The sequence below is a fragment of the Condylura cristata genome, unplaced genomic scaffold (assembly GCF_000260355.1).
Source record: "Condylura cristata isolate star-nosed mole 26May11 unplaced genomic scaffold, ConCri1.0 scaffold00028, whole genome shotgun sequence".
Classification (NCBI taxonomy): domain Eukaryota; kingdom Metazoa; phylum Chordata; class Mammalia; order Eulipotyphla; family Talpidae; genus Condylura; species Condylura cristata.
In genome coordinates, this window is record NW_004567129.1 from 27,335,043 (window position 1) to 27,346,596 (window position 11,554).

Sequence of the window (11,554 nt, forward strand, 5' to 3'; positions counted from 1 at the left end):
TGTTCTGCTCCCCACTCTTTCTCTGGTGAATCTTCTCACCCCCTGCACCTCTGGCCTGTACCCCCATTCTGTATGCATAAATAAATAAATCTTTAAAAAAGGCTGTACCTGAACCTCTTTAGAAACAAAACAAGAACTGGTGGGGGTGGCCCCCGGGGCTGGAGGTGTGGTCTGCCTCTGCCTAGTGCAAGTGGTGGGCCTCCTCTGCCGGGTGTTGTCACTTTGGGGTCCTCAGTGTAGAGTTATCCGGACTCCCCAGTTTGTCTTGTTGATAACAGTGCTGCCTCCACCATTTGGCAAGTGGTGTGGGCTGGGCAGAGCCCTAGGCCAGAGGGCAGAGTGCATCGTGTGTGTTTTGTGACCTTTGGCACCCAGTCAGAGGGACGCAGCAGCTGCTCTGGTGCATGTGGCCGTGTTTTATATATATATAATATTTATGCATACAGAACTGGGGTACAGGCCCAGAGGAGTAGGGGTGGTGAGAGAATTCACCAGAGACAGAGTGGGGAGCAGAACAGGCAGATTGAGGAGGTACACTGCTGAGGGGAGCAGCGGGAGGGTCAGGAGAGGTCTGCTGCCATGTGGTCACCTCCGGGGCCGGGGATGGAGCTCGCACTGAAGCAGCTGCGGTCGGCTTGCAGTGCTGTGTCCTAACCCTCTGTACCACCAGGGAGGACCTGGTTTGTTTGTTTTTTTTAACCTACTTTATAAAAGTACTGCTCACATGTCAAAATCACTCATTTTAAGCATATGATCCAGTGATTTTGGGTACATTTGCAGAATTGTAAAACTGCGCACACACCAATTTTAAGACCTTTTCCCCCGTGAAGACCCCCTTGCCCATTCGCAGCTGTTCCCTACCCCAGCACCACACAGCGTCCTGATGGGGCTGATTTGCCTTTGCAGTATGTCACTCCTGTGAAGAGTCTCAGGTTCGCTTTACTGACAGTTTAATTGATAGTTGCTTTCAAATTAATGGAGAATTTCTTCAGATTGCGCTTTTTCCGTTGTACTATTTCATTTATTAGTGTGGAGGGGAATCCAGTGTGTGGAAGTGTGTTTTGCACACACTGGCTGATCTGTCCACTGGTTAGTGTCTGTAGACCCTGTGGTTGTGCTTTGGGAGACACCAGAGAAAGACAGACCCTGCCCTCTGTGGAAGTCACCCCCAAGATGTTGTGGTGAACTTCACAAACAGCAGGGCCAGCAGAGCAGTAATTGGCAGCATGTACGCCAGTGTGGGCCCCATGCGTGTGTTTGAGTTGCGCGCCAGGCCCTGGAGGAAGGCCCGCTCTGGTGCCAAGGCGGCAGGTGCCGGGGGACGTGGGTGCACGTGCTGAGCTTGCTCCCGCCCCAGGGGTTTCCTGATGTCCTCAGGAGGGAGCCGGTGCAGCACCAGCCTCTGGCACGCTCCCTCCCCTTGTGGGGGCGGAGAGACCCCGGGCTCTCACCCTTCTGCAGGCAGATGCACCTGGCTGGGTTTTCGGGACACAGTTTCATTTCCCTGTACTGCTAGAACAGGGCCAGGTCAGAGGCGCCTCTGGGGCAAGCTCTGGGGTCAAAATGAACTGAGTCCCTTGGGGAACTGGGGTTTGGTGGTGGGGGAACTAGGGTTAGGAAGATCTAGGGGTACCCAGCAGAGTGGCTAAAGGTTAAGAAGTTCTCATGACTTGCTCTGGCCAGTCAGAGCTCACTGCCCTTCTCTTGCAGAAGGATCCTGAAGTGTGTGTTGGGTTTTTTAGTTTGCTTTTTTGTTTTTGCCTTTGAAGGGATGTTTTTATACTGGACGTGTAAGTATTTGATCATGGGGGCAGGGCCTAATCACATGCAGCCAAAATACAGCTCAGCTGGGTAGGTTGGAATCTTTGTTTGGTGAAGTATTTCTTTCTTCCCTGAGGAGGGCACACTGAGTGCGCCCCGCACCCGACGGCCTTACCGTTGAGGAGCAGCTGGCAGAGGCTCTGTGCCGGAGCGGAAGCCTCTAGCTCTTCGCTCGGGGACCTGGAAAGCCGTGGTCCTCCCACAGGGCTGGGCCTGTGCTCTGTTGCCAGGATGACCCTGCAGGCTAACTGGTCTCTGCTTTGTATTTCAGAATCTTGTCTCGTTTCGAAGAAAGTGGGAAGGTGCCGGGCCTCCATCCCAAGGTGGTGGTACAATGCCACCGAGGGAACCTGCCAGCAGTTCGTGTATGGAGGCTGTGACGGGAATGGCAACAACTACATGACCAAGGAGCAGTGTCTCAAGAAATGCGTTGGTGTCACAGGTAAAAGCAGTGATGGTTGGGGACATTTTAAAAATTTTGAGCCAGTATGTGAATTTGAGGCAGCCATGCTAATGAATGTGCTTGTCTTACGCATGTCGCTAGTTCTTCATGACAGATCTAGGGGATGTTTTAAAAAGCAGAAGAAAGAGAGGCCTTGTGGTTTCACAGTCGTACCCTCTCACCTTCCACAGGGGTCAGGCGGCTGGCTGTGTCTGGTCCCGACTTCCTCGCACCACGTATGAGTATAGACCCCACGCAAGCCCGACACAGGAGGAAGTGGCCTTTCCCTTCTCGAGGAGAGTCCTCCGGGTCCTCTCAGACAGGCCACCCCGGCTCCTTGGGCAGTGGGTTATTTTTACCCTGAGACAAAAGACTTGAGGAACTCACCAAACCAGCTAAGTTTTGAGTCAAGTTAGAACTAGAACATACTTCCTGGAATCTGCCCCTGTCCCAGCCTCACTTCCACAGGATTGTGTGGAGTCAAGATGATGATGTCCCCACCAGAAGCTCAGAGTTTAAATAACCACCTAAAGCCCCACAGCAACGGGGGTGACTGAGCTGAGCCAGCCCCTCTCCCCACGCGAGTGTCCCAAGACCCAGGGGCTTGGCTGAGCGGCTAAGAGCTCCTCTGGGGATCTTCCCGACATCGGCACGTGACTTCTTATGTCACTTGATGACTTGACCTTGGTGTTCGGCTGGGGGTGTGACTGACAGGCCACACTGCTGTCCTGGTGCAGGCCGCATCCCGCCCCGCCGACTTTTCAGGCCGCAGTCTCTGTCGGAGCTCTGCACTCAGGGGGACACTTGGCTCTGACCTGGGCCTTGCACTTGGGCACACGAGGCTGGCAGTGCCCGAGTCACTCAGGACTCTGGTGCCCGGCGCTCTGCAAGCATGGGGAGGGCTGAGGTGACCGTTTGGGTCACACGGGCAATCCCTTCACTGTTTTGGGAATGGCTGGGGGGCAGTGGACAGTTGGCAATCTTACCACATGGTGACTGAGGAAAATACTATTTATTATAATCTTCCACTGTCAACTATAATTTGGTGTGGGAAGACGAGTTAGGGGAAATATTTGTTACCTTTCTGTTCTTCACTAATCAGGAATTGACTACAGCAAACATTCCTGCCTGATCTGGTCATGCTCTATTTTCTCGGGAAGAGAGTGGACGTTTTGAGGGCACAAGCAGCGGGTGGCGGCTCGAAGGCCGGCTGTCCCTGCAGATGAGTGCTGCTGTTTGCTTGGGGCGGCGGACAGCCATCTCCTAGAGGTGGTCCCGAGTCTGGGCCAGTCTTAAGGGCCCAGGGAGTGCGTCCACGGCGGGGCCTGAAGGGGCCTGGTGAGTCCGAGGAGAGCTAGACTGCCAGTGCCGCCAGTCCCTGGGGCCGCCTGCTGGCGTCGCCTCTCCTGGGCAGGCCGGCGCTGTGGGACGCCAGTCGAGAAGGAGCATGCCCGGTTATTAATTTATATTGAGAACTAGACCCACCCAGGGGACACGTGGGCCCCTGGCTAGTCCACAGTGGCAAGCTCTTGGCCAGGGTCCCCAGAAAGCGCTTGATGGGAGAGGTGGGACAGGGAACTGGCCCATGGTGTGGGCGCCTGATGGCAGCGGGTGAGGCGGCCCTGGGCCTCTGCACGGGGGCCGTCAGGCCAGCAGGGAAACAGCAGGGCTTCCTGGACCTTAACCTCCACTCGCCCCCTTAGCTGTGAGAGATGAAGTTTACTTGATAAAACTGACCACGTGTCAGTGTCCAGTGCGGTGACGTGTACCAGGGTGCGCGTCCCTTCACCTGAGGGCTCGCCGGGCGGCTGTGCCCTGCGCCGCCATCTTTCTAAGCCACTTGGCCGGTCTCTGCTCTGATTCCCAGCAAGTCGATGTTCCAGTCTGACCCACAGAGCAATCTTGGTTCCTTATTTCCAAGCTCGGGCAGGCTGTGCCCTGTGCACCAGGACGAGCCTGCACGCAAGAGAAATGGAAATCACCACCAGAGGCCACCGCCACCTGCTGCCAGCCCGTCTCTGCCCGGGCAGGCTGTGCGCCTTCTCACTGCTGTTTCTGTGCCTGCAGGGAAGCCCGTGGAGGAGCTGGCTGCCGGCGGGGAAGGAGCCGACGCCTCCGTCCCCAATGGTAGGTTCTCAGAGAGACCCAGGGTGGAGTGAGGCCATCGGACAGTTCGCTGTGAAGGGACGTTTGTCATTTGGAAACTGTAAAAGGGCATCTGTCCCCTGGTTGTTTACTGGGAGCTGCCGAACAGAGGCTCTGCCTGCACCCGACACTTGCGCCCCTATCTGTCCTGGCTCTGCCTTGTCGCCTCCCCGGCCCTCCCGGGGTGCAGGGCAGGGCACCTTCCCTGCCCCACCTGGCCTGGCCTGTTCTCCTTTGCTCCCTGGTGTCCGTGCCGGCTCCCTCTGCCCTCCGCCTTCCCACAGCAGTCCCGGGCGCCAGCCGGTGGCAGCCTGCTCGGCGGTGCTGCAGCCGCTGCTGTCCCCCTCTGTGCCTTTGTGCTTAGGGGATTCTGCAGTGGGAGCCGGGTGAGTGTCCTGGTGCACTGGCAGTTTTTGCCCAGCTGCCCGAAGGCCAGTCGCAGGCGTAGGTTTCGCGGGCAGGGGCTGCCCCGGCGGGCGTCCAGGCCCTGCTCCCTCACCTGGGACATCTGTGCTTGCGTGAGCGTTTCTTAATTTAGTGGCTGGCTGGCTCGCGGAACAGAGTTAGGCTCGAGTCACCTTCCAGTTTAACTGGGCTGGGATCCTCTGGCTGCCCCGGTGGTTGCTTTGCCTGAGTTGACTGTTGACTCTCAAAAAAGGGGCCTCTCCAAGGTGACCCAACGCCCCGAGGCACCAGCAGATGACCCTACTTGCCACCATCTCCAGGAGCGCAGGGGCCTCCTTCCAGTGTCAGAGTGTGAACAAGACCGTTGTCCCCATCACCCCAGAAATGATGACGGTGGTTCTTTAATACAGTAACCCCACAGCTGGCAGGAGGCCCTGCCCAGCACCCATCCCAGTGGGGCATGGCGCCTGTGGGACGGGGTGGCTGGCAGGCTGCCACTGGAGGGCTCCATGCCCTCTGGCAAGGGCCGGCGTGCCGCGCTGCCTTGTGGGCCCTCAGACCTTCCCCAGCGGTTGGGCACGTGCCCCGTGTCCACCCAGCCTCCCTAACACGGTGTGTGCGTTCTAGTTCCCAGGCGGCAGGGTTCTGATGACCTTTCCAGCGAGATTTTCAACTACGAAGGTATAACTTTTAAAAATCATTCATGCATGGGCAAAATGTGTTTTCTTATGTAGCTGGGAATTGAGGGACACTTGAGGACTTCCACTGAGGAAACCGTAGAGTGGGGCTTCTTGGCCTTCCCTTGGTGGTAAAGCTCATGCTCTGTGGAGGTCCCAGGGCAGTGGGGTGCAGGGTGGGCCTTGGCACGGGCAGGACGCGGGCGATGGGCAGCAGCCCTGCCCGGCCCCCTCCCCAACCCACCGAGGGTCCTGAGTTAGCACACACAGTGCCGGACAGTGCCTGGCAGAGGCCTCGGGACAGCACAGTCAGGCTGTGAGAGAGAGCACCCCGCGGTCGGCTGCGTGTCAGGCGCCTCGCAGACAACGGGCCCCAGCACGGGCGGGGTTGCGACGAGGGCCCCATGTCACTCCCGCCGGGCCCTGCTCACCACCCTTCCGGGCCTCTCGCTCCCAGAGTCCTGCGCTGCCAAGGCGCTCACGGGGCCTTGCCGGGCAGCCTTCCAGCGCTGGTACTTTGATGCCGAGAAGAACTCCTGTGACAGATTCATCTACGGAGGGTGCCGGGGCAATAAAAACAGCTACCTCTCGGAAGAGGAGTGCATGCAGCGCTGCTCTGGTGAGTCCGCGGCGGCCGGCCCGCCCGTGCCTACCCCGGCCCTGGAAGGAAGCCTGGGAAACGCGTGTGCGCCACCTTCCTCTGGCTCTCCATGGGGAGGGTGTGCGCGTGGGTGGCTGGGCTCCTTCCAGGTGGCAGAACCTCGAAGCCCTCAGATGCTGGGAAGAAGTCCCTCAGAAGGCGCTTCCCACGAAGGCCTGTGGGGGCTCAGAGGGGCGGCTCTGGGGGAGGACTGTGTGCTGACCTCTCAGGGTTGCGCATTCTCTTCCAGACAAGCAGTTGTATCCTGTCCTGCCCCAGGGCACTAAAGGTAAGTGGCCTCTTGCCCCCTCCACCTGCATCCCCGCCTTGACTGAATCCAGCTGTTTCTGTGGCTCTTGCCTCATCACACATAGCATCCTTCACTATAAACATCTTGTGGCAGAAAGTCTGTTTCACACAGAAATGGCCGGCCGCTGGAACACGTGCTGGGTGTCTGTCCCTCTGCACCGTGGCCGGCCTCGGGGCTGGGAGCCAGGCCTGCGTCTGCCAGGCAGTGGGGCCACCCCTGCGGGGGGCGCCGCAGGCCTGGGAGGCAGCTTTGCTGCCACAGGTGTACAGATTGGTCATGGCGACAGGAAGTTGGGGAGGCCTGGCTGTGCCAGTGCTGCGCCCCGGGAGGCTGGGCCTCCTCCGCATGGCGGCTGCAACTGGGCCTGAGTCACTGCATGGTAGTATTTGCACAAAAGACCTGCCACACTGGTTTGGCCTCTTTTGACTTGTTTTGCTGTAAAGGAGCCCAGACCTGGCCTATGTCTGCTCTGAATCAGAAGAGGAGCCAAGCTGGAAGCCATCTGGCCAGGGGGTTGGGGAGCAGAAAGCCGTGTGGGCTTTAAGGGTGGTAGGGGGAGGTGGGGAGAAGAGCAGCAAGCTGCCCCAAGGGGCCACAAACCTCAGGTAGAGCCTTTGGGAGCTGAACATCTTAACTGACCAGTGGGGCAGCCGCAGTGGAGTTCGCCTGGGTGGTGAGGAGCGCAAGGGGCCCAGCTCCACGCACCCTTGCTCTGTGGCCCGTTGGGGGAGGTCTGTGAACACACCAGGCTGCCATGGCTCCTGCTTGCCAGAGCCTGTGCTTTCACCTGTGGTGAGCACTACTGGGCCTAGGGCTGCCAGCCCCACGGGCTATGCGAGAGGAGCTGGGGCTTCTTTGTTCAAAAAGCAGCAGCTCAGATAGCCAGTGGGCACACACAGCACTGCCCGCTCTCAGGCCTCAGGCCTCCGGCCTCCGCCTGTGGCCCCCCAGCGGGAGGCGTGTGGCCTCCAGGGTGAGTGGGCCGTCCTCAGGCCTCGGGCTATAGCCAGGCCCTCCCGGACTCGTGTGGACCGCCTGGCACCGGCAGGCCTGAGACTCCCTCCCTCCCCAGTGGTGGTCCTGGCAGGGCTGTGCGCGATGGTGCTGATCCTCCTGCTGGGCGCCTCCGTGGTCTGCCTGATCAGGGTGGCCCGAAGGAACCAGGAGCGTGCCCTCCACACCGTCTGGACCTCCGAGGACGACAAGGAGCACCTGGTGAAGAACAGCTACGTCCTGTGACCGCCCCGCCCTGAGGGACGGGGACAGCTTCGAGCGCGTGTGCTTAGGCAGTAGTGACTGATCTGTGCTGTGCGATCACTCGGGCTTGTGGTCTGTTTGCTACTCCTGAGGTGAGAGGCTTGCTGCTTCCTGGGGCAGGTTCACTCGGGCTTTCCGAGAGCTGCCCTGTGGTGGCATCGGGGCCTAGCCCAGGCCAGAGGCGTCTCCCTGCCCCCTTCTCTCTGCTGCAGGTAGTTTTCTTTGCTTGTGCTGAGGCTGTTGCCTCCTTTCCTATCACAGAATTGATGTTCCCGTAGTCTGTTGTTTGATTGATTTGTGGGGTTTTTTAAAGTTAGGTAGGAATAAGCATTTTTTTATTAGATTCTGAAAAGAATAAAATACACATTTAATAAAAAGGGCCTTCCTTTTTAAAATAAATTTTAGCATGTGCTTTCTTTCTGAGACTGCCAGTTTAATCTCTGCCAATGTTGTCATAAGATGCCCATTCTAGAAATGGATTCCTTACAGAAATGACATCTTTTGAATTTTTTGTGTGCATTTTTTGTTTTAAATTGTATTACTGTTTATACAGTATCAATTTACATTATTAGATTATGTCAGTTCTGCATGTGTGGGCTCAGCGGAATAGTTAGTGGTCTGTATAGTGGGCCATTTAGGCAAGTCTTTTCAGATCTTTTTAAAGATCTTTTAAAAAAAAAAAATTGTTTAGAACTAGGGTGTGGGCCAGTGGTGCAGGGAGTAAGAGGCCCACCAGAGACAGACGGGGTAGAACAGGTAGATCGACTGACATCCACTGCTGCGGGGAGCAGCGGGGAGACAGGAGAGGTCAGCTGCTCAGGCCATCTTGGTGATAGCGCTGAGACTTCACCCCTAGGCCACCGGGGGGCAGCCCTCTTTGGCACCCCCTCCGTCTGCCCTGGGCTGCTGCACTTGTGCAGGGCCTCGAGCCTGCTGTACTGTCTGGTCAACTGCCACCACCTGCCAGACGCCCGTGGCCTGAAGACACCCTGACACTTTGTAGGCAACAGTGGTGCTCTTGTGGGAAATGCCACCCAGCACGGACCAGTCGCCACAGTGCTCAGTGGCTGGTCCCTGCCTGTGTCCACCTAAGAAAGTTGAGTTGAACTTTTACACTCGGGTCCCAGAGCTCTCTCCTAACCCCCCAGGCTCCCCTCGTTCAGAAAGGCTGTCCCAGAAAGGGCCTGGCTCTAGACAGAAATCAGCTCACAGTTGTTGGCAGACAGACTAATTTGAAAATTTGGAGTTTACCTTCACTGCTGAGCACCAGGCCACCTCCCCTCACATCGAGCCCCATCTCACCTCACTGCTGCACCCTTGGGTGGGACAGAGCTGCCAGGAGGGGGTGTCAGCAGTAGAGATTAACTCTGGTCTGGCCTCTGACCAGCCTGCTCGCCAGGTCTCCCTGCAGTGACCAGCGTGGCCGGAGGTTTATGGAAATGCCTGTTCTGCTCACATCCAGCCCGCCAACAAAGGTCTGGCTGTGGCCGGGGAGACAGGAGCAGTGGATGGGAGGCCTTCTGTGTCCCTGGCCTTGGAGGGGGAGCAACAACCAGCAGCTGAGCGTGGGAGGGGAGCAGTGCTCTGCACCCTCAGAGCCAATGCTACAACCTGCCAGCCCGTTACCTGGACCCCCTGAGCCCCCAGCACCTGCCGCAGGCAACAGGACCCCTTAGCAAAACCAGTGTGCAGCCGGTGTGGCCAGTTCTGCTGTTCCTGCCCCAGAAGAGCAGGGGGATGGCCACGCCCTTGTCTCTGGTAGCTGACCTCCGTTCACAGCCGCTGGGCTAGGTAGATGTGGCCACCAAGAGAGAAGTGGCAGAACAGGGTCCCAAGCCTGTGTCCTTTCAGTCGTCAGTAAACTTGTCCACGCGGCTCTCGAGCAAGGCGGCCTATGTCCAGCCACTTGCAACCATGTGTCTGAATCCCAGCACAGGACACGGACTGCTCCAGGCACCGTAAATGGAGCTGCTGCGCCCTCGCTCCTTCCCGAGCAGCTGCTGCTGGAGGCCAGCCTCCTGCCAGGGAGCAGAGAGCGGCAAGGCGCTCGGGCTGGGCCTCTCGAGGTCCTGCCCGCTCTTGGCAGCCACATGCTCTCTGCCTTTCCTGACGCGACAGTGAGCACCACCATGTGGTCTCTGTGACTGATGTCTTCCCCTCAGAATGCCTTTGCGGTTCACCCGTGAGGCAGAACACATTGTCCCAGTGCTGAATACTCTTCCACTGTGTAGCTAGGTCTTTTTTTATCTCTTAACTGGTGGATATTGGGAGTTCCCAGTCTTTTCCCAGCAGACTTTTCCCCTGTGTGTGCTGGCTGGTTCCCCCTGTTAGAATGTCAAGTCCAGGCGGCTGGCTGTTCGCCCTGCACACCGGAGCCTGCACTGTGCCTGCCACCGTGGATCCTGGCGGAGACTCGCTCAGGTGCATTGCCACCCCATGCCTCAGGCACCTCGCCTCGTGGCAAGGGAAAATGGGCCTCAGGACCCCCAGACTGACTGGGCCCAGCCCAGTGTGGGCAGGAAGGCTGGGCTCAGCTGGTTACCCTTGTGTCCAGCCCCAACCTCCCACCCCAGCAGGGCCAGCAGCATCTTGGGCTTGAGTCACCCTTCCTAGGTGTGAGTTTGTGTCCTAGTCTATTCATGCTACATTCGCCCTCACACTTCACCGCCTGGCCCCCAACCGGGAAGCAAGGGGTAGAAAAAAGGCCAACCTTCAATTGAACTAAAAAATTTGGAAACCTATTATGCGCCACAAAAAACAATCATCACAACACCACCCCCCACACACACACACAGAGCATCTGTCGTGTGCAGATGTGGAAACTGAGGCCCCGGAGGCAGAGTAACTTCCTCCAGCTTACCCTACTGCCGCCATCCCACTGGCCTCACACTCGGCCTAACGCTTTCCAGCCTGGCTCTTTGCCCTGCAGACACTCCTCGATTATGCCATGGCGGCAGAAGTGGGCTGGCCCACACAAAGCCCCTCATCAGTGTCTGGCATGCGACCAGAGTGCCAGTGTCACCATGTACAGTGGGCCCTGCGGGGTCCTCAGCTTCAGAAGCATGCCCGTGCTGGTGAAGCTGATGCCAGCTGGGGAGGCACCAGCCTCCCCAGACACCTGCAGTTGCCCACAGCCCCCTCACTTGCCAAGGGCTTAGGGGTGTGGGCAAAGGCAGTTAACTGCCCACTTCCCACAGTGGGAAAGCTGGGCATGCTTGGGGAGGGCAGTGAGTCAGGGCCAAGGACTCTGAACAGAGGTCGGGTGGGGCACCTCAGGATTCCTTGGTCTGGCGGGTGGTGCTGCTCCTCCCCACGTCCCGCCCCTGCCCTCCCCACTGGCACTGTGGGGCCCTGGGCTCTGGGCACGCATCTCAGCAGGACTAAGTTCGGCCTGTCACAGGTGGGCTGTTGGGGGATGGGGGCCTTGAGGTGCAGGGGGCCAGTCTGAAGTCCAACTACTGCAGGTGGGGGGCTGGCTTTCCTGCCCACCACCAGCCCCATCTCCTCTGCAGCCCTGTCGCCCACTTTCAAGTCTCAGGAGGCAGGTGGCACGGCAGACTCCAAGCCCACTGCCCCCAGAGGCAGGGGCAGCTGCTGACTGGAGGGTAAGTCACCTCACAAGTGGGTGCCCAGCTGGGGTGGGTGGTATGGGTTGCCTTTGACCCCAGGGTCCTGCTGAGCCTCACGCTTCCAACTGGGTGGGCAGGGGGCTGGGCGAGGCGCTGCCTCAGTCACTCCTGCACTGGCATAGCGGCTGCGGCTCGTCATCCTCCAGCAGCAGCAGTTCCAGTTCCAGGACACCGAAGGGAAGGCAAAGGGCTGCCCCCGCCCGGCGGGGGCTGCGCCCTAGGTGAGGC

General features: G+C 58.5%; 2 protein-coding genes across 2 annotated transcripts in view; one reads left to right on the forward strand and one right to left on the reverse strand.

The window, feature by feature from the left end:
- Positions 1-1,226: 1,226 nt before the first annotated feature.
- SPINT2 (serine peptidase inhibitor, Kunitz type, 2) lies at positions 1,227-8,097 on the forward strand. The gene is made up of 7 exons (XM_004690293.2): positions 1,227-1,311; positions 2,093-2,263; positions 4,331-4,390; positions 5,441-5,494; positions 5,948-6,109; positions 6,381-6,419; positions 7,513-8,097. Exons 1-7 carry the CDS (start codon positions 1,227-1,229, stop codon positions 7,677-7,679), a joined length of 738 nt encoding a protein of 245 aa, XP_004690350.1. The 3' UTR covers positions 7,680-8,097.
- A 3,215-nt stretch (positions 8,098-11,312) lies between these two features.
- The window catches only part of YIF1B (Yip1 interacting factor homolog B (S. cerevisiae)), a 6,542-nt gene continuing 6,300 nt past the window's right edge, over positions 11,313-11,554 (reverse strand). The window contains exon 8 of the mRNA XM_004690294.2: positions 11,313-11,543. Coding sequence (XP_004690351.2) covers positions 11,313-11,543 — 231 coding nt within the window. The remainder of the gene's footprint in view (positions 11,544-11,554) is intronic.